We start from the raw sequence: 21,671 nt of genomic DNA on the forward strand, positions 1-21,671 counted from the left end.
TACATCTTGGTTTCTGGTCAATGGAAGTTGTACCTTTGATTATGAGGCATCATGAAGCAAATGTGCTCAGGTGGCTTACAAAGAGTCCCTGCAAAATATTCTTCTTTCTCTTCTTGTTCTTCTTCTTATTCTTCTGGCTTCTGTTTTGTAACTATACTGATTGTTTAAGTCACATTGTTCAATCTACTAGATTAGAGTTTGAGTTTTATTGCACTTAAGGTTTGTGATTCAATGGAAGACTTCTGCTTGTTGTTTTTATTCCCCATTTATTTATTCTTCATCATTTTGTTTGCATTTGCAGAACAGGCGGTTTTCAGTTGACCTATGAACTACACAAATAGGCAAGTCCTCTAATTTGTTATTAACTAGGGGGTGCAGAATTATGGAGAGCACACCATGTTTTTCAGGTTTAATTTAATTGTTTTATTTACATGCGGTCTTGCATTCAATGTTTAAGCCTATCGTCTTTCTGGGTGTCATTGTCTTCTTGTTTGTTCAGTTTTTTGAGAGTAGGATGGTGCCATGAATCAGAATGTTGGACGTATAACATATGAACCAACCTCTGAGGACCCCTGAATCATTTATTAAATCTAGGTTTTCAGACACCTTAGTGGGGTAACAATGACACGCATCGAATCATCTGGGCACCTGTTGGGTGGCTTAAGGTGTGTATTATGGTGTGCGAGTGGTTACTGCTAGAGAAATGATCCCCAAGCTTTGCGTGAGTTGTGTTCTATAGACTGGACCTGTGGCTCAAGTTCAAGGTCACTGTATTCACGGTTTGTGTTACCACTGGGTGCACATAGGCCTGTCTGCCTGACCACCTTTTCAATCGTGGATAAATGCTCCTCTTCATTGGTCCTATGGACATACGAGAACCTAATGAACTCCGAGAGTTTACCTGTGCTGTGTAGATGCTGTGTACACTTGTTTAGATACCCTACCTCGAGTTTAACTGCACTACGTGTTTAGACCTTTATACCGTTCATTCCTTAGCCCGATCTTTAAACCCACTGTCATTATCCTTTGCAAAACTGGCTCAATCTCCATTCTTTTGACTCGAGTATGTTCCACCTGCAAAGTGTAAAACCACTTTGCCAAGTTTTAGTACCGCCAGATTATTCTGGCAGCAACAGCCCAGCTATAAACTATCATCCAGATGTTTCACAGGCAGGGTGATTCATCAATGTGTGTGCCATCTCTCGGATCGACGTTAAACTGGCGTCCTGTCTGTCGGCATTAGTTGGTGGACTTTAAAGATGCTACGGTGTCCTTTGGGAAGAGTAGACAAGTTATCACCGGCACCCTGAACAAATTACAAATTCCTGCCATAACTGCTTAGTCGAACGTCTGGCCTGGCCAGCCAGTTCGTGAAAGACTCGGGCCAAAAACTTCCCCTGGCCAACCAAACAAGAACGTCGGAATAATTTTTGCCATCAAAGAAAGAAGATTATTCTTGAAATCAAGTACTCAAGGACGTCTAACCACTCAGATACTCTTTGAGACTAGTTTAGAAGAAGCCTTGGTCCATCAGACCTAGTATAAGAGTGGCAGAAAGCCCTGTGTGAGGGACACATCTAATTTTAATGGATGGATGTCCATAGTTTGAATTAATTCAAAAAATTAAAAAATAAACAGCGATAGCTGACCTTGCTAACCTCTCTATAGCAAGCATTGCAAGCGTAGTGTCCTCAATTCCACCTTCACCTACAACTGTGAAGGATCTCATCCTTTACAATTTCCATGAAATAAAAAAAACAGAAAGATGTCATGCATGGCATGATACTTGTGAAATCCATAAAACAAATTTGACCTTAAAATAATTAGTGGGTGAATTAAATGACCAAATATGCAAATCCTCTTCAAATTTCAAGTCAGATGAAAATTGACAATTTTAGAAATTTGGCCTGTGTTGACCCTTTTGCCTATGTTGACCTCAAAAATACTTGTTCATTTAATTCAGTGACCTGATATGCAAATCCTCTTCAAATTTCAAGTCAATCAAATGAAAATTTAGGATTTTAGAAATCTCATCTAAGTCGTTGACCTTTGGCCTCTGTTGACCTTTTGGCCGACGTTGAACTCAAAAACAATTGGCGGTTGAATTCAGTGAACAAATATGCAACTCCTCTTCAAACTTCAAGCCAATTGGATGAAATTGACAATTTTACAAATTCGGCCCATTTGACCTTTTCGCCGAAGTTGACCTCAAAAATAATTTGTGGTTGAATTCAGTGACCTGATAGTCAAATTATGTTGAAATTTCAAGTCAATCGGATGAAAATTGAGGATTTTAGAAATATGACAAAGTTGTTGACCTTTGGCCAATGTTGATCTTTTGACCTTTTGACCTCAAAAACAATTGCCTTCTTGCTTATGACGAACTCTACCAGGTGGTGAAGTGTCATGAAGATCGGTTTAAAATTGGGACCTGTAGACGATTGACATACAAACAAGCAAATAGACAGATAGACAGACAGAATAACGCACAAAGATCAACTAAACCAACATACTCGAAAAATCTTCGATTTTCACAAATAATAATTTTTCGCTATCCGTTTGTCCCACATACATACGTATCACGTCAAGAGAAATCGTGAATCCTCATCCCTCATTCCATTTCTTCATTTTGTATGTCTCCCTATACATCCCTCTTAAACTCCCCTCAATTTACTTGGATCTCATTTCAATCCCTTTCTCATCACCACCACCCCAAAATCCTTTTAACAAACCCGAATTGCATAATAATATGTAGGTGTGTTAATAAAGGAAAAGGTTGATGGAAAAAAAGATTCAAAAGCGGCAAAAAGGTGAGATAAAAAGAAAGAGAATCATCATATTATAATAGAACTATGGAGTACGTGTGTATGAGTATGTATGTATGTTTGTATGTATGTGGAAACTCCAAGGATTGCATTTTTCATAAATTAAAATGGGTACTTGACATTATTAGGGAAACAAGCTAGAATTCACGATGGTATTAAGGCCCAATGGAGGAAGAGGATGCGACAGACACACCTGACTCGCAAAGTCTCGAGGCGCCAGAATGAACGGGCATGGGAGCACACAGCTCCAGCTTCGTAATGCACCGTGCTGTTGGACAGGAACAGCTGAAGCACCTTTTGTAAAGTTGGCATCATCATTCGTATTATTAGTATTATTTTAAGTGTAAATCTTTGTGGAGCTACACGAGTACATTAGCTATTTTGCATATATTTTGAGGACAAACTTTGTTTCCAAAAAAAATCGAATATATGTAAAATCCACACAAGGTAAACTAAGGAGTTACACTGTGGTCTATACAGACCGGATTTGCATTAAAAAAAAGGACGAAAATGGTCTTCCAGTGCTCTGATAACCAAGTACACAATTCGCCCACTGAACCTTTCAAACAATCCCAATTCCCCAAGTCATTACTGTCTATGATCATCCGGCTGTTCAGCCGAAGGAATTGTCAGACACTCATCCATGTGTCCGTGGAACAGACGCAGCACATCCCCTCCGATCAAGTAACCTGTCCAGATGAGAAACATGAGTTAATTACACAGTACTTGGGGCATTCAAAAGGTACTTCAGCCGAGACTCACAAATAGTCCGAGGAACACCAATGTCGGGTGTTTTTCATTAATCTTTAAACATTATATCCCCTCCGATATAAAAGAGATAAAATTCGGCAGATAAAATCCTGATTATAATATATACTGTATGTACTTGTACAATCAAAAAGAAAAATGTAGCGCTTCTTGAACTGTTGCAAGAGTCTCATTCCAACAACGTTTTGAACAACTCGAGTGATTTGAAATATTTTTTCACTAAAAATGGAAGAATAAGCTAAGTTGACGACAATACAGGTATCAGCAAAACACCTTGGGCAAGTTCACTTCCGGATGATGTTGGAGTGACTCTCCAGAGTGTCTGCTGAAACGACGCATCCACATGAAGTCCTGAACTTGTGTACGACAGGTGCTGTGGTGGAACATTAACCAGAAGGAACCATCGTGATTCACAACATTCAAGGATGCATCTTACATTCACTAGTTTGTGACATCACATTCACTAGTTAGCCATGTTCCACGACAGGAGCTAACTGGCCTAACCAGGCATGCAGAACAATTACATCGGCCAGGAGATAAAGGATATCCATGGCAGGTCATGTGATGTGACCTTTGATTGGAAGAACATTCTGCAGAAATCTATTGGGCCCATGCAGTGGACATGGCCCATCACCGTCCCTATAAATCATTGCCATCTGAGAGTGTGATTACATCTGACAATTTTATGGGTCATGTTGATAATTAATCAATCCATTAGTGTTCAAATTGAAATCAAATGAAAAACATTTTAAAATCAGACAGTAGCAATCATGCTTGTGCTATATAAATAATTATGCCTTCTCATTATAAACAGCAAGGTTCACTAATTCCATGGAAACCTGCCAGGAACATAATTTGCTTGGCGCAGTGGTTCCCAACCTGTGGTCCAGGGCAGGTGCAACGGTATGAGGCACGCTAAGCAAACTTTCATTCAGCCTTTTCACGTGCGGTATCAGCAGTGCGGCCATTTGAGGTAAGGGAGGGATAGAGGGGGAACATACACCAGAAACAGATTTGATTAGATGCCACCAGGATTTGGAGGAGGGAGAGAGGTTTGAGAGTTCAGACTTGAGATGAGAAAGATGTTGTTTTCTGGCTCTCCTGAGGGTAGATACACACTTGTTCCGAGCTTTATTGAAGGAACTGAGATTGCCCTCAGTTGGATTTGCTTTCCATGAGGCAAAGGCAAGTTGTTTCAGGACAACTGCCTCACCACAAGCTTCAGTGAACCATGGTTGGGAGGAAATGTAGGACAACTGAAGACACGAGGAGATAAATCTGTGCATGAGAGAGAGCAAGTTTCTTTGAAAGAATTCCCAGGATGAGTTGATGTTGGAGAAAGTAGCGATAGGAGACCAGTCTCGAAGTTTGATAGTTGCTTGGAGACCCTGCCAGGCGGCTTGAGTGAAATGCCAGACTCGACGGCGCTGAGGTGTTTCTCTGATAACAGCTACAGAGATGCCCACTTTGAAAAGCATGTGGTCAGAAGAACCGATTGTAGCAGAGGAAGAACAGCAGATATTTTCAAGGAAATTTGTCAAAATCAGATCCATTAGAGATAGAGCACCGTTGATTGAGATCCGGTTCGAGAAATTGACCGATTGAGTCAGTCCCAATGAGTCGCAGAAAGCTTTTGCTGAAGTGCCATGACAGGTGAGAGAGGTACCCACACCTAGCCAACTGGCGTGATGACAATTGAAGTCGCCACATATGAGGAAGAGAGAGTTTGGATGAGAAGATAGAAGTTGGTCCATGTTTTCGGATAGCGAGGTGTTAAATGGAGGCATCACTGTTTGGTGGACGGTACAGTTCACATATAAACACGAGGTGGGAGTGGAGGGAAGCCGTAGCCAGAGGTATTCCTGTGGGTGTGGGGGAGTGAAGGCAGTGCATGGAGAGTGAGGAATAGAGTCTTTGATGAAGAGAGCAACTCTTCCACCAGGACGAGGCTCAGGTCAGTAACCAGGGAGAGATACTTGGGAGTCAGAGACATCTTGAGGGAGGAAAGTTTCTGTTCGGCAGATTATGTCTGGTTTGTCAGTGGCAACCTGAATGAAAAGATCTGTAAGGTTTGAGCGAAGGCCGCGGATATTTGAGGTCCACACTGTTAATTAAGATGGAGGGAGGAGGCTTTGGGTGCAGCGGATATCACGGTTATCACAGTTAACACGGTTATCACAGTTAATGCAGTTAATACACACACTGGGACTCACCGCATGTTTGGAAGCAACCATTCATAGAATATCATGGTTCATTCTGCTTGTGTAGTAATTTTGTCACTATTATTGTTGTATATCACAATGTCGATGTGATATCATGTCACCATGATGGCCATGTATGTGGGTTCCCCAAAATATTGGAGGTTCGGAAAGGGTCCGCACACCCAAAAAAGGTTGGGAACCACTGCATGCACTGCAGCATTGACCGTGGTTCTCCCGGTTCAACAAACCGTTCAGGTGTTTCACGTACATTTTAACAGTTACATCACTCTCAGTTGCTGAGTAACTGGGCCTCACCAGGTAGCGTTCTGATGACACACTGACGAGGATTACATCATCTCCAACACGAACCTTCTCTCCCTCGGATCGTTGTTTGGATGCAGGGTGGATGGTCCACCAACATGCCTCACCTTGTCACACATAAACAAGTTAGATTCTCACTCCCAACAGCTTTTTCATTCCATGAATACTCCCAAAGTATGACGTTCACATTTACAAACACCATTGTTTCTGGTGTTTGTAATGGTAAGGTTATATGGTGTACAATTATATCCACAATGTATTGCATCAGAATAAAGGAAGTTTTCTTCATTGTAACTTCAATATAGCACTAATTTAGACTGTAAATAAAAACAAACAAAGTAAATTAATAAAAACAAGTGGTACATTTGTACCGTTGCATTGCATTCAGTCATATGTCGGAGAACACTTCACAATAGAACTGAACTATAAATTGGTCTATGGTGGAGATCTCCCTGTATACTTCGATCTGAGCTTGATGGAAAGGCCTTTTTATAACAGGGACTTGTGGCGGAGCTATAACACAAATCACACGTACACATCTCGACAAATACACAAAACAACACCGCACTTGACTTCAGACAAACACAGCTCCAGACCTTGAAGGACGAAACAGAACTTCCCAGGAAATTCTGGGGACCGGTGATGCCATCTTTATGACGTTGCTTTTTTCTCTGCACTCAGCCGAATAATTAAGGAGAAATTTCCTCCTCCCCAATGATACCAACCTATAGTTGTTTGTCCTTGCTCCATCCTTTTTAAATGCTGGAACTCAAGCAAGGAAGCAGCACGTACCATTTTTAAAGTGTTTGATATGACTCAGCCGGGATTTGAACTCCCGACCCACCGGTAGCGGGCGCGCTATCCATCTGTACCGACCTTGAACTCGTTAGTTTTCCTTTATCATTTCACATTTTCTTCCATGAGAGGTGCAAAACTAAGCTTTTTTTTTATTTACCTTAAAAGTTTGAATCTCAGGGAAGAGTGAGCTAATGGAAGGTAAAAAAAAAAGGCAATGAACTAATGGTGTGTGGTGGGGCAACAACTGGACAAAGCAAGCAAGGGAATTAACAAACAGCAAAAGAGGACAGAGAAGAGGGGAGGAATCACTGAAACTAGCAAATAAAAGGGTTGAGCTAGAAAAGGTTAATGGGGGTAGAAACGCTTTGTGTATGGATGTAGGTAGGGATGGGGAATGACAGGAGATGGTGGTGCATCACCTGCTTGAATCCCTGGAGGGACTTGTGAAAACTATTATATTTTGAAATTATTTTCACAGTCTGATTGGGTGTGTTGAACAAGTTTGTGTAAGCAAACACTACTGAAGAATGGGTGACTTGTTCAGCATTTTACCAGACTCTTTATCAGACTCTGTGGCGTAATGGTTGGAGTGTCTACTCTGAGTCAGGGTCAGTGGTTCGAACTCCAGCTGAGTCATACCAAAGACTTTGAAAATGTCTTTTTCAAAAAAAAAAATCCAAAAAAGACAATCCAAGTGTCTTTCAACCAATCCCTTCAACGCTCGCCATTTAGAGGAAACTAGCAAATACCACTTGTCGATTTGCTGACGGGGATACGAAAGAGGGGGGAAAGAGAGAGAGGGGTGGGGAAGAGAGAGGAGGGAGAGTGAAGAGGTGGAGGGGAAAGGAGAGAGAGGGAGGGGGAGCGAGGAGGGGTGTGGGAAGGGAAGACAGTGTGAGGTGCGAGGAAGGGAAGGCAGACGTGCTGTGGAGCATTAATTATGATTCATACCGTTTCATAAAAATTATTCTGCAGAGAATAACAGTAAAGATGGAAAAAAATAATGCTTGATATCCATTTTCTTCCGGTCATACTATAAACACGGCCTGGAGACAAACACTGCACAGACACGTCCGAAGACAAACTACCGTCTGGACATAAATAATGCCCGGACACGTGCAGACATAAATACTGCCCAGGCGTATCCAGAGCCAAGCTGTCCAAAGACAAACACTACCCGGACGTGGCCGGAGACAAACAATGACCAGACACGTCCAGAGACAAACACCACATGAACATGTCCAAAGACAAACACCGCCCAGACACATCCAGAGACAAACTCCCATCTGGACATAACTAATGTCCGGACGCGTGTGGACATAAATACTGCCCAGGCGCATCCGGAGCCAAGCAGTTCAAAGACAAACACTGCCTGGACGTGGCCAGAGACAAACACCACCAGGACACGTTGAGAGACAAACACCGCCCAGACGCATCCAGAGACAAACTTCCATCAGGACACGTCTGGAGACAAACTCCCATCACCCAGACATAAATACCACTCAGACACGTCTGGACATAAATACCGCCCAAACACATCCGGAGACAAACACAGCCCAGATGCAACCGGAGCCAAGCTGTCCAGAGACAAACACTGCCCAGAGGCTGCTGGAGACAAACACTGCCCAGACATGTTCAGAGACAAACTCCCGTCCAGCCAAAAATACCGCCCAGATACGTTCGGACACAAACACCGCCCGGACGCATCTGGAGCCAAGCTGTCCAGAGACAAACTCCCATCCAGCCACGTCCGGAGAAAAACTCCCGGCCAGACATAAACACCTCCCAGATGCATCCGGGGACGAACACTTCCTGACGTGTCCGGAGACAAACACCACCCGACAAGTGCGAAGCGAAGCTGTCTGGAGACAAACACTATCCAGACATAAGCACCCTCCGGATATGTCCAAAGAGAGAGGGACCGACAGAGAGAGAGAGAGAGAGAGAGAGAGAGAGAGAGAGAGAGAGAGAGAGAGAGAGGGGGGGAGAATGAGAGGTATGGGAGGAGGGTGCCGCACTGTATTGGGATGGGGTTGAGCAAGGATGGGACAAAAAGAGAGAGAGGGGTGGGGGTCAGGGAGAATATGTTATGCTTTACGAGCAACACACACACACACACACACACACACACACACACACACACACACACACACACACACACACCTTAGTGCTTGGCCGAAATCGGCAATTTTGGGGGAATCAGCAGGTTGGAGTCAGTGTGATTACCGACTACAGTATGTACAGTATTCACCCCCAAAAACCTTGAGTCGCTTTCACCAAAAAACAACAGCACATTTATATAGATGTTTAAGGACTATGCTCACAAACATATATCTTTATAAACAGGTGTGTGTAACGGATGGAAAAAAAAATTTGGCTTGGTAATTTAGAAAACGCATTAATATGGCAAACTGCTCAGAAATTGGGTGTAATTTCACAACTCGCTCAGAATGATGGAGCACGAACCACTCGCTCAGGGTGACGGAACATGAACCACTCACTCAGGGTGATGGAGCACGAACCACTCGCTCAGGGTGACGGAACATGAACCACTCACTCAGGGTGATGGAGCACGAACCACTCGCTCTAAATGACGTGGCGCAGCAAAAGCATCCGCAGAGAGTGAACAATTCACTCAGAATGACATAACGCAGTACCGCTGTCGACAATGGGTGCTCAGAAAGTGGCTTAAGCACTCAAGCAAGCACTCCAATGTAATGGTTGATAAGGAATGATTGGCCAGGCTGTCGCTGCATACCATAAAGGATCCCTTTAACTTTAAAGCCCGTCTTCACTGCGCAACCAGCAGTTAGTGAAAAAAAATGAATGAATGAAATAAAATGACTTCATCCACAAAAGAGTTGCAGCTCAATGCAGAACAACCCTGGAGACGATGCAAAGTTCAATCACCAGTGAAATAAACATTGCAGAAAATGCATCATTTTGCCTGCTCATCTGTGCACGCGTGACGGAGCACGAACCACTCGCTCAGGGTGATGGAGCATGAACCACTCGCTCAGGGTGATGTAGCACGAACCACTCGCTCAGGGTGATGTAGCACGAACCACTCGCTCAGGGTGATGGAGCACGAACCACTCGCTCAGGGTGACGGAGCACGAACCACTCACTCAGGGTGACGGAGCACGAACCACTCGCTCAGGGTGACGGAGCACGAACCACTCGCTCAGGGTGATGTAGCACGAACCACTCGCTCAGGGTGATGGAGCACGAACCACTCGCTCAGGGTGACGGAGCACGAACCACTCACTCAGGGTGACGGAGCATGAACCACTCGCTCAGGGTGACGGAGCACAAACCACTCGCTCAGGGTGACGGAGCACGAACCACTCGCTCAGGGTGACGGAGCACGAACCACTCGCTCAGGGTGACGGAGCACGAACCACTCGCTCAGGGTGACGGAGCATGAACCACTCGCTCAGAGTGATGGAGCACGAACCACTCGCTCAGGGTGACGGAGCATGAACCACTCGCTCAGGGTGACGGAGCACGAACCACTCGCTCAGGGTGACAAGTGACGGGTGGAAAAAAAATTGGCGCGTGGTGCATCTGTTCGAGGTCTGCGCAAATGTTCTAACTTTCTTTTAAAACGTCCGTTTTTACCCGATTTACTTTGATTCCCTGTCGAGCACATCGCGAAATATCCGAAAATATAGACACAGATCTGGCAGACTCTCTGGATAGGCGGTCCCTCGGGGGACAGGGTGCGAGGTCTTGCAGTGAATGCATTAAGTCATAAAGCTCAATGAAGCTGGTTCCATGAAATAAACATTGCAGAAAATCCGCCATTTTGCCTGCTTGTCTGTGCACGTATCACGTGGTGCATTGGTTCGAGATCCGCCCAAACGTTTTAGCTCTTTTTAAAAAAACGTCTGTTTTTTACCAGCTTTGCTTTGACTCCCTGTAGAGCACCTTGTGAAACCTCCAAAAATATAGACGTAGATCTGGCAGACAATATGGATAGGCAGTCCCTATGGGGGACAGTCGCGAGGTCGAGCAGTGAATGCAATAAATCATATAGCTCAATGAAGCTGGTTAATTTTGTTTTGTTCCTAAAAAAAATTTGGTTCACTCAAAATAATTCTCCAAACAGGGGAAAAGATAAGTTTAATGCTTTGGAAATTTCTAATTTTCTTGTGAATGTATGGAGAGGGATGGAACATAGCCTTGCTTGCATAAAGTAAATTGGTACATCGGCTTCATTATAAGACTTATTTCCTTTAATTATTCCATTTCACTGCAGATTTCGACACTTATTTAATCTGGACGATGTCCGATCCTCAAAACCGAAATAATATTTCGATGATATACTTTAGTCCGTGAGATTAGATCATGGAAAATCGTATCATGTAATGCAGGAAATCGCTCCAAGCTCATAATTTGAAAACTATAGCACTTACAAAAGTGATGTATACAACAATTGGTAGCTATGACGAACAGGCATTCGATAATATGAGTGAGAAAAGTGAAAAAAAAAACTTTATCGTTAAGAAATCGTTGTGGCATGTTCCAAGTCAAGGCATGGTTGAGCAGGCCAAAAAACATGGCGGCTTCAGACCCGAGCGAGGTTACCCAGGAAACAGCTTAAGACCCCAGAGAGCGAGGTGGCCGAGGATCGCCTGATGAAGGATATAATTAAATAATGCCGTTAATTATCATTCTTCAAAAGGGGTGTTTTAATCAAGCCAAACACCCAATTTTCACTCTTGCACTTCCTTGGCGTTTTCTCCATATGCATGCAAAGTTTCAGGCTGCTAGGTTTTATGGTTCTGGAGTTACGGAGGAGACACACACATTCACACACACACACACACATTTCCTTTTATTAGTATAAGACAACATGGACAAGCAACTATAAGTTGGCATATAGCACAGGCTTGATGGGTCAAATGGCCTCCTCCTGCATTGAAGTTCCTTGTAAGGGAACTCATATTATTCGGCCCCTTCCAGTTTCACCAGAGGAGACCATAACTTTGTTCTCCGTCTGTCCATCCGGCCATCCCACCTGTGATTTTTCAGATTTTTTTTTCCATACCCTTTAACTTTAACATATTCAACTGAAACTTTGAACATGGCTTTATTATGATAAGTTACAGAAAAAGTTCGAGTTTCAGAGCATTTCATCAATTTTGTTTTTTTACAGCATTGTGACCTTTTTGGACTTAGAAAATATCACATCGGTAGGGGACATGTATTGCAAAGCAATTCTCACTCTTGTTTAATTTTGTTTTCCGCCTCTTAATTGCAGGAAATCATACAGAATGTCCAATGAGCCTAAAAAACAGGCCAAACTAATCCACAATTATTGAAAATAAAATGTTCACAAGCATAATAAACCACCACACTAAACCCATAAATGGAGTTTGGAATTCAACCAAGTACAAGCTTGAAATTATATATTGTTACGGTTGTGGGGGTAGATGGAAGAATTTAATCGGGAATTTAGCATTATGTAGAGTTGCTTGGTCCGTGGATGAGTAGAAAGCATCTCGATGTAACTATGTTAGCGAATCTGTGAGCTTAAGCGTTACGTGTCACTACAAGAAAGGTGGTGCGGTGTTAATTAGCCTTGGGAGTAAGAATAAGTTCCCCAGTATGTGATTGTCCTCTGTGATTTTTCCCTTTGTCTTTATAACCAAAACCATGAGGAGGAACAAGCGAAGTCACGCCCCCGAGGTGAGATTGGTGGGCGTGACGTCAGAGGCTAGCCGAGCAGGAGAAGTCCTGCCTTCCCGGGTTTGGTGCAAGCAGGCCACGCCCTAAGGCGGAGGATACAGAGTGAGAAAGAGAAGGAGTGCACAAGAGAGGTGGCGGATCTGAAGAGAGGGTTGGTGATTGAGGCCGAATGCGGGCAGGCTTGCGCACTTGTGGATTGTGGAAGGCTTCCGTCTGGCTATGACGGGAGATCGGCAGAGCACACACACTGGGTCAGTGTGAGCAATGCACAAGGCAGGTGGTGCTTTTGGAGAAAGGAAAGCTGGCACATTTTGAGCCTTCATGTGAAGGGCCACTAGGGGATTGCCTGGCGTGCGTCTGCCATTTTGCAAAGAGGCGCCATTTTGCATGCGTCTGCATGTGCTGTGGAAGCGCCTCGATTCCATTTCAACAAGGATCAGCTCTGGGCCAAGCTGAGTACATGTATACTTGAAAAGGAGTGTTTTTCTTTTTATTTTGTATCCCCGTTGTTCGTATTTGAGTCTGTGTGTCGACTATAGGAGTTATTTATTTCATACCATTATTATTATTACCTGTTGAATTATTGTCTTTGTAAATATTTGTGTATATTCATTGAATGTATTTCTTTTAAGAAATTGTATTCGTCCATTTGTAGTGGGGTTCGAGGCTAAACCAAAGTACATCTGTTCCATTCTCTGTGCTCCTCCGCCCGTCCACCATTGCCCTCCACCATGCCCCTCGAGCACGTGTTAAAATCTCCGTCGATCAACGTGTCTGCGTCCTCTTAATAAGGAACCGCTCGGCCATCCGAGGGCTGTCGGTGTTAACCGCACGTCACCACAAATTGGGTCGGGGGGGTTAACTTGTGCCAGCCACCCCCGCAACAATATCAATGAAAAAAAATACAATGACATATTTAACATCCATTAGCACACACCAGCTTACTGCTGAGCTTTCATGGCAACCTCTACCTGAAACATAAACATTTTTGGAATTTGGAAATGTATCAAAGATCCACATTCACAATTTTAAAATAATGAGATTATAGTGGTATAGTTGTGCACCTGAAGCATCTACTTGAAGACCCACATCAAAAGCCAATTTGTCGGTTGAGGATCGCGATGTGGAAAGGCAGCCCAGGTACTGTCGAGATGATGAATAGAAATTAGGCACCATTTAAATAATACAAATGAGGCATCCATTTAAATAAATACAAATTAGATGGTCATTTTAATAATACAAATGAGGCATCCATTTCAATAAATACAAATTAGACATCCATTTAAATAAATACAAATTAGATGTTCATTTTAATAATACAAATGAGACATCCATTTAAATAAACACAAATTAGACTCCATGTAAATAATTCGAATTAGACATTCATTTTAATAATATAAATTAGACATCCATTTAAATCATACAAATTAGAAGTTCATTTTAATAATACAAATGAGGCATCCATTTAAATAAATACAAATTAGATGTTCATTTCAATAATACAAATGAGACATCCATTTAAATAAACACAAATTAGACTCCATGTAAAAAAAATACAAATTAGACATCCATTTAAATTATATAAGTTAGACATCCATTTACATAATACAAATTTGGCATCCATTTGAATAATACAAATTGTATGTTCATTTTAATAATACAAATGAGGCATCCATTTAAATAAATACAAATGAGGCATCCATTGAAATAAATACAAATTAGACATCCATTAAAATCATATAAATTAGACATCCATTTAGAACATATAAATTAGACATCCATTTAAAACATATAAATTAGACATTCATTTTAATAATACAAATTAGATGTTCATTTTAATAATACAAATGAGGCATCCATTTAAATAAATACAAATTAGACATCCATTTAAATCATATAAATTAGACATTTATTTTAATAATACAATTAGACATTCATTTAAATAATACAATTAGAAATCCATTTAAATAATACAATTAGAAATCCATTTAAATAATACAAATTAGGAATCCATTTAAATGAATATAAATTGGACATTCATTTAAATAATACAAATTGGACATCCATTTAAATCATATTAGTTAGACATTCATTTTAATAATACAAATTAGATGTTCATTTAAATAAATACAAATTAGACATCCATTTAAATCATATAAATTAGACATTCATTTTAATAATACAATTAGACATTCATTTAAATAATACAATTAGAAATCCATTTAAATAATACAAATTAGGAATCCATTTAAATAAATATAAATTAGACATTCATTTAAATAATACAAATTAGGAATCCATTTAAATAAATATAAATTAGACCTTCATTTAAATAATACAAATTGGACATCCATTTAAATCATATAAATTAGACGTCCATTTAAATAAATACAAATTAGACATTTATTTAAATAATACAAATGAGGCAGCCATTTAAATAAATACAAATTAGACATTTATTTAAATAATACAAATGAGGCAGCCATTTAAATAAATACAAATTAGATGTTCATTTTAATTACACAAATGAGGCATCCATTTAAATAATAAAAATTTGACATTCATCTTAATCATACAAATGAGGCATCCATTTAAATAATACAAATTAGACATCGATTTAAATAATATAGATAAGACGGCCAGCTAAATAATATAGATAAGACTGCCAGTAAATAATATAAATTAAACAGCCAGTTAAATAATATAGATTAAACAGCCAATTAAATAATATAAATTTGACAGCCAGTTAAATAATATAGATTAGACAGCGAGTTAAATAATATAGATTAGTCAGCCATTTAAATAATATAAATTTGACAGCAAGTTAAATAATACAGATGAGACAGGAAGTTAAATAATATAAATTAGACAGCCAGTTAAATAATATAAATTAGACAGCCAGTTAAATAATATAAATTTGACAACCAGTTAAATAATATAGATTTATCAGCGAGTTAAATAATATAAATTAGACAGCCATTTAAAATATATATAAATTTGAGAGCAAGTTAAATAAGATAAATTAGGCATCCATTTAAATAATATAGATTAGACAGTCAGTCAAATAATGTAAATTAGACGTACTATAAATAACACAAATTAGGCATCAATTTAAATATGTCTTTCATACCACAATTGTATTTGATTGTATTTGATATTGTATTTGATAATGTATATGATATAATTGTATTTGATATGTGTTGTGCTCATGAGCATAATCAATGAATAACTAATAAAACACAAGTTTGGAGAACTCTAAGTTTGCCTTAGCAAACCCTTCCACCCGACTCATCCCCGATTCACCACATTGCCTTCATTTGCCTTGTTTGATGGCAAAGAAAAATGTCTTGCTCAGGCTTGGGTAAAAAAAAATCAAAATAAAAACATTTCTGAAATAGGAAACTCAGTAGAGCGCATACTTCCACCACGCAATGCCTGATCCACCAGAACATGTCGGGCCCAATACATTTTTGAAATACCATGCAAAATATCATTTTTGGCCCTATCTCTCTCAATGGTGAATAATCACTTTTAAAATTAAATAATCATTGTATCCGGATCCGGATTTGGATCTTCACCAAAATCGAATCAATTCGTCCTTGTCACACACCCAACCTGTCCACCAAGTTTTATCCGAATCCGTTCATAACTTTTTGAGATATTGTGCTACATATTGGTTTATCCCAATCCCTCAATGGTGAAAAATCACTTAAAACATTATCAGATCCGGATCCGGATTCGGATTCGGATCTTCACCAAAATCCAATCAGTTTGTCCTTGTCACATACCCAACTTGTCCACCAAATTTCATCCAAATCCATCCACAACTTTTTGAGATATCATGCAATATCGTTTTTAGCCCCATTTCTCAATAGTAAAGAATCACTCTTAAAATTATAGTAGTCAGATCCGGATCCAGATCTTCACTAAAATCTAATCAGTTCGTCCTTGTCACACACCGAACCTGAGCAGAAAATTTTATCCGTATCCGTCCACAACTTTTTGAGATATCCTGTACAAAGACAAACAGACAGAAAGGGGTGAAATCTGAGAAATTGTGTGGACACACTCACTCACTGAGTGAATTACACACAGCACCCAGCCAAAAAATTGCAAGGTTATCAGAATCTTGTACAAATTCTCTTTAAAATAAGCAACTTGAACAAATTTGTTTTTGAAAACACGATGGAATAAACTAACAGTTTAGCTCTGATTTAAAGTTTTGCAATTGAAGACATCCTTAGCCTTTAGTTTAGAGGGACATAGCTCTCTCGTGGCACATAACATTGCTCAAATATTTGTCACAATGTCGCCATTAATGAAAAATAAACATTAGGGCCGATTGAAAATCTCTCACCATTGCACTGTAGGAGTGCCGCAGTAAAATTGCGTGTCCATATAGCAAAGTTCGATGGCCTCCACCTTGGGATGTCTGTAGTGATGTGGGGTGTGGGGGCACCAGGCAAGCAAATATCCATAATGAAGTAAACACTTTTGAAGACAAATTCATCAAGTGATATCTCTTGCTAAGCCAATGGGATGGAATAATAAATGAATGGTAGGTTTGTAATTTGGCGCAAGATCAGATTGAAAAGTTGGAAATGGTAAAAGGAACCCAAATCACCTCAACCCTGGGAAAATACTCAGCCCCACCATCTAAACTTCAACCTCCAATATATGAATTATGGTCAAATATCACTTCAAGGGAAGGAGGATAGATCAACCTCCAACATCACACTCAGCCATGTGTCCTACCCTGGAGTATTTTGGGCTTAGCCACACTTTGAGATGGAAGGACATAAATGGAAGGGACAAGGAAGGCATGACCTTGGTTGTAGGACAATTATATTTACATAAAAATCACACATGTTCATGATATCAAATTGATCATCGGTAGATTTTAGCCCGTTGAATCAAATAAATCAAATAAAAATGCTTTATTCATCTACAGAGAAGTTTCAAGGCCAGTTCATGGTCCTCCTTTTGGTGGCTGGGTGTGGGACTGGAGGCTTGTGTTAGTACAAACAGGGTATAAGAATGATTACAGGAAGGGTACACACAGGATAGAAGAATCATGGCAGGAGAATGGAAGGAACAAAAGTTTGCAATCGGAGAAAAGAGCATATAAATAGGACTTTCCTATGAAGTTCAATTTTGATAATTCATTCTCATTTTAGTAACATTCCCTCATTTGTCTCTTTTGGATGAAGTTGTGTTGCTGACATTATATTCCAAGATCTTTAAAGTTCAAATATCATCGATAAATTATACGTGTGTGTGTGTGTGTGTGTGTGTGTGTGTGTGTGTGTGTGTGTGTGTGTGTGTGTGTGTGCGCACGCGCGCGTGCGTGCACACACACAATAAATTAGAAACAGATATGACCGTTTGTTGTATAAATCTGCCACTCTTTGAAAGCTGATGATATGATGAGTAGGTAGAGGGTCAGTAGGAATAGGAGACAAATACACAGCTCTATACTATTAAATTACTGTGTGGTACACACACACTAACAGACAAACACACAAACACACACACACAAACACCTACCCATTTCTCCATACCACTTAGCTGTGATGAAGTGGGCAAAGGCAGCAGATACAAATGAACAGAAAATGAATGGACACATCACGGAATGCTAAACTATCTTCTAAAATCAAAATTCTATCATTTCCATAAAGACAATTTGTTAAACTGATATAAAAGCCAATTGGATTATCTGTCATGTCAGTCAACTTCCCAGTTTGTAGGCCCAGAATATAATCTTATTCACTTTTTTCTGTCTTTACATATTAATCTATGCAAAAAACATCAATTTCACTGTGAGGAACAAATTGTGGGGTTTTTTTTGTTTTTGTGGTTTTTAATGTCATTAATGAGCCACCTTGGTTTTTTTGTTTTTTTTACAAACAATCCACTCTGAACATGGTAATACACATGAGACATGCTCCGTTTCCAAAAAATTGGAATAAGAAGCCTTAATACTGCCTCCTACATCATGGATCTGAAACCACAACCAAGGAGCTACCGTATCAGTGTCTTCAACACAAGGCCACCACTGAAATAGACCACCGCATCTACAACAGACATGTGTTACCACCTCTAATCATGAGACCATTTTATACAAATAATTCCTTTTTTCTTTTTTGGCAACATAAGCCTCTTGGTATTGGTGCAGCCTGAGAAATCCTAGGGGTAGAAAACATGGTTAAGCAATAAATCAAAATATTACAGGCCTACTCATGGCACGTCACTGATGCTTGAAACAGACCATTTTACCTAGAACAGAGATAACCATTGCTGGGTCTATGGGAGGCAATTTTCATTTGTCATGCTTACAAGAGTTTGCTAATGAAGGGGAAAGCAATTGGTGGTGGCTACTGATGGTGTGCAATCCACATGGTTCACACTATCACATGGTGAGGGTAATATAATCCTGATGTATTAGCTTGTCAATGTAATAATCAGGCCTCTTAGGTTTAGCATGTTCTGGTAGGATAAACCTTAAAAACAACCATTAAATAAATATAATACGAGTTCCCGCACAAGAACTTCAACGCAGTTGGAGGCCATTAGGCCCATCAAGCCTGTGCTAGTATTTCCAACCTATGGTTGTTTGTATATGCTCAATCGTTTTTAAATGCAGTGTCAAGCAAGGAAGCAGCAGGTACCATTTTTAAAATATTTGGTTAGACTTTCTCAGGGTCGAGTTCGAACCATCAATCTCCCATACTCAGAGTGGATGCTCTAACTATTACATCATCATTCATGAATAGGAGATTTGAATGAGAAAACTGACAAAGCATTTTCATTTCTGCACCTTAGTTTACTCGTCGTCTAAAATTTCACTTTGTGGTAGTTTAGAAAACAAACGCAGTGACAGTCGTAGCTACAATTATCATTCTAGATGAGCTGCAATTAACGAATCAAACAAGGAGCAAAAGACAAAATATCATATCCCCAGTGGTTTCAATAAATGTTGCCACGTTTGAACAAAATCGGACCGCGCATGTCCGAGAAATGGTCGGGAACACATTTAAGTAACAAAATGGCCGCCAGTCGGCAATCTTGGATGTGATACTGAAAAATAACGACATGCATACTGTATATATGCCATGATCCATTATATCTGTGTGCCAAGTTTGAACAAGATGGGTTAATGCATGTCCGAGAAATGGTTGAGGACGTGTTCAACATTGGGTTTTTACAACAAAAATGGCTGCCGGGCGGCCATCTTCGATGAAATTGTGAAACAAAACTATGTGCATATGTAAACCATCATTTGTTGTCTTTGTGGCAAGTTGGAACAAAATTTGTCCATACATGTCCGAGATATGGCTGCGGATGGACGCACAGACAGACAAACGCACGGACGGATGAGACCCAATCCATAAGCCCCCGTTTCAGACTAAGTCCACCAGGGGCTAATAAGACCTTCAATCCTAACTCTGGCACTTACCCCTTCTTCCATTTCCTCATTGCTCGAGAGCATCTCCTGCAGAGCGCGCACCGATAGTGACTGCTCAAGAACAAAGATGCAGATCGATAGGTCTGGTGGTACATTCTGCACACATACACACACACACACACACAATATTACCTGAAAAAGAATGTAGACATCTCTACAAAATCAAACGGGAAGCTGTCTGGGATAGTGACATCATTAAAAAGTGGAACTCAAATTGGAGGAAATCTCCACAAAGCATCCCAAATACCCACAAGTAATATGTCAAGAGAACCCAATATTGATCCTAGAATATTAAACAGAACCAAAATGAAAACTAATGTATGATGGATTCAGAGGGGCTTGTTACACCTTAGGACATGTACAGTGGCCTGCCAAAGTATTCACCCCTCTCCAAGGTATTCACATTTTGATGCCACCTGAGCTTACTTAGTTCCTGATGCTTTCAAATCAAACTTAATGTACAGAGTCTTCACAAACTACTCCAAAGTGATAACGCTAAAAATAAAAAAAATACAGATAAAATGGAAATAAGTTAGATTAACAGAGAACATCAAATGATTCTCAGTTTCATAAGTATTCAACCCTCTTGCCAAATTAACCCGAAATCGCTTCAGGAGCAAAATATTTGTTTGAAAGGTTACAAAATAAGTATAATAGGTTTCACCTGTATGTAATCAGTGGTTTAACTTAAAAATTAAGCTCCCCCACTTATCTAAGGAGTTTTAAGGTGGAACTCACTTGGTCAACGAACAAGGCAAACATGAAGACCAAGTCCAAAGAAAGAAGTCGGAGTCAGAATTTCCAAAGAAGTCGGACACAAAGTGATGGAGAAGCACCGTTCAGGTGAGGGTTATATGAAGATTTCGGTCACTCGTTATCCCTTTGAGTACGGTGAAATCCATCATTAAGAAGTGGAAGACGTATCATACCACCCAGGCTCTACCAATATCAGGTCACTCATTTAAACTCAGCAGCCAGGCAAGCAGGAAACTGGTTTGGGATGTCAGTGTAAATTCAACAATGACTTTGAAAGATCTTCAATGTCCAATATGGTGGACAGCGTTCATCAATCAACAATATCTCGTTCCCTTCACAAAGCTTCCCTCGATGGCTAGATCACAAGAAGGAAGTTGTTCCTGAAAAAGACTCATCTAAAAGCTTGTATGGAGTGAGCGAAAAAGCATCTTAATGGTACGGCTGGTGTGTGGAGAAAGGTTTTATGGTCAGATGAGACAAAGATTGAACTTTTTGGTCTAAATTCAAAACATTACGTCTGACGCAAACTGAACACTGCACATCACCCAGTCAACACCATCCCTAACATCAAGTATGGTGGTGGCAGCATCATGTTATGGGGCTGATTTTCATCAGCAGGGACTGAAAAGCTTGTCAGGATGGAAGGGATAATGGACGGTGCAAAGTGCAGGAGAATCCTTGATGAAATCCTGCTCGAGTCAGTCATGAATCTGAAACTGGGTGGGAGATTCACATTTCAGCAGGACAAGGATCTGAAGCACAAAGCGAAAGCGACACTGGAGTGGCTGAATAAGAAGAAAATGTATGTTCTTGAGTGGCCCAGTCAAAGTCCTGACTCAAACC

The 21,671-nt window shown here is 40.4% G+C and overlaps 1 protein-coding gene across 13 annotated transcripts in view; it reads right to left on the reverse strand.

The window, feature by feature from the left end:
* The window catches only part of LOC147020464 (ryanodine receptor 2-like), a 372,265-nt gene that overhangs the window by 338,954 nt on the left and 11,640 nt on the right, over window positions 1-21,671 (reverse strand). For 9 of the 13 annotated variants that reach the window (XM_085895796.1, XM_085895799.1, XM_085895788.1 and 6 more), the window contains exons 3-10: window positions 20,064-20,168; window positions 18,155-18,175; window positions 16,965-17,039; window positions 13,672-13,750; window positions 6,110-6,222; window positions 3,867-3,966; window positions 3,418-3,514; window positions 3,019-3,093 (exon numbers count right to left, since the gene is read on the reverse strand). In XM_085895796.1, the coding sequence (XP_085751922.1) occupies window positions 3,019-3,093; window positions 3,418-3,514; window positions 3,867-3,966; window positions 6,110-6,222; window positions 13,672-13,750; window positions 16,965-17,039; window positions 18,155-18,175; window positions 20,064-20,168 (665 nt within the window). The remainder of the gene's footprint in view (window positions 1-3,018; window positions 3,094-3,417; window positions 3,515-3,866; window positions 3,967-6,109; window positions 6,223-13,671; window positions 13,751-16,964; window positions 17,040-18,154; window positions 18,176-20,063; window positions 20,169-21,671) is intronic. The other 4 variants (XM_085895797.1, XM_085895798.1, XM_085895792.1 and 1 more) reach the window with 1 other exon arrangement.

This window comes from Eptatretus burgeri, chromosome 9, assembly GCF_056783735.1.
Source record: "Eptatretus burgeri isolate ZD-2024b chromosome 9, Ebu_testis_v1, whole genome shotgun sequence".
NCBI classification, from domain to species: Eukaryota; Metazoa; Chordata; class Myxini; order Myxiniformes; family Myxinidae; genus Eptatretus; species Eptatretus burgeri.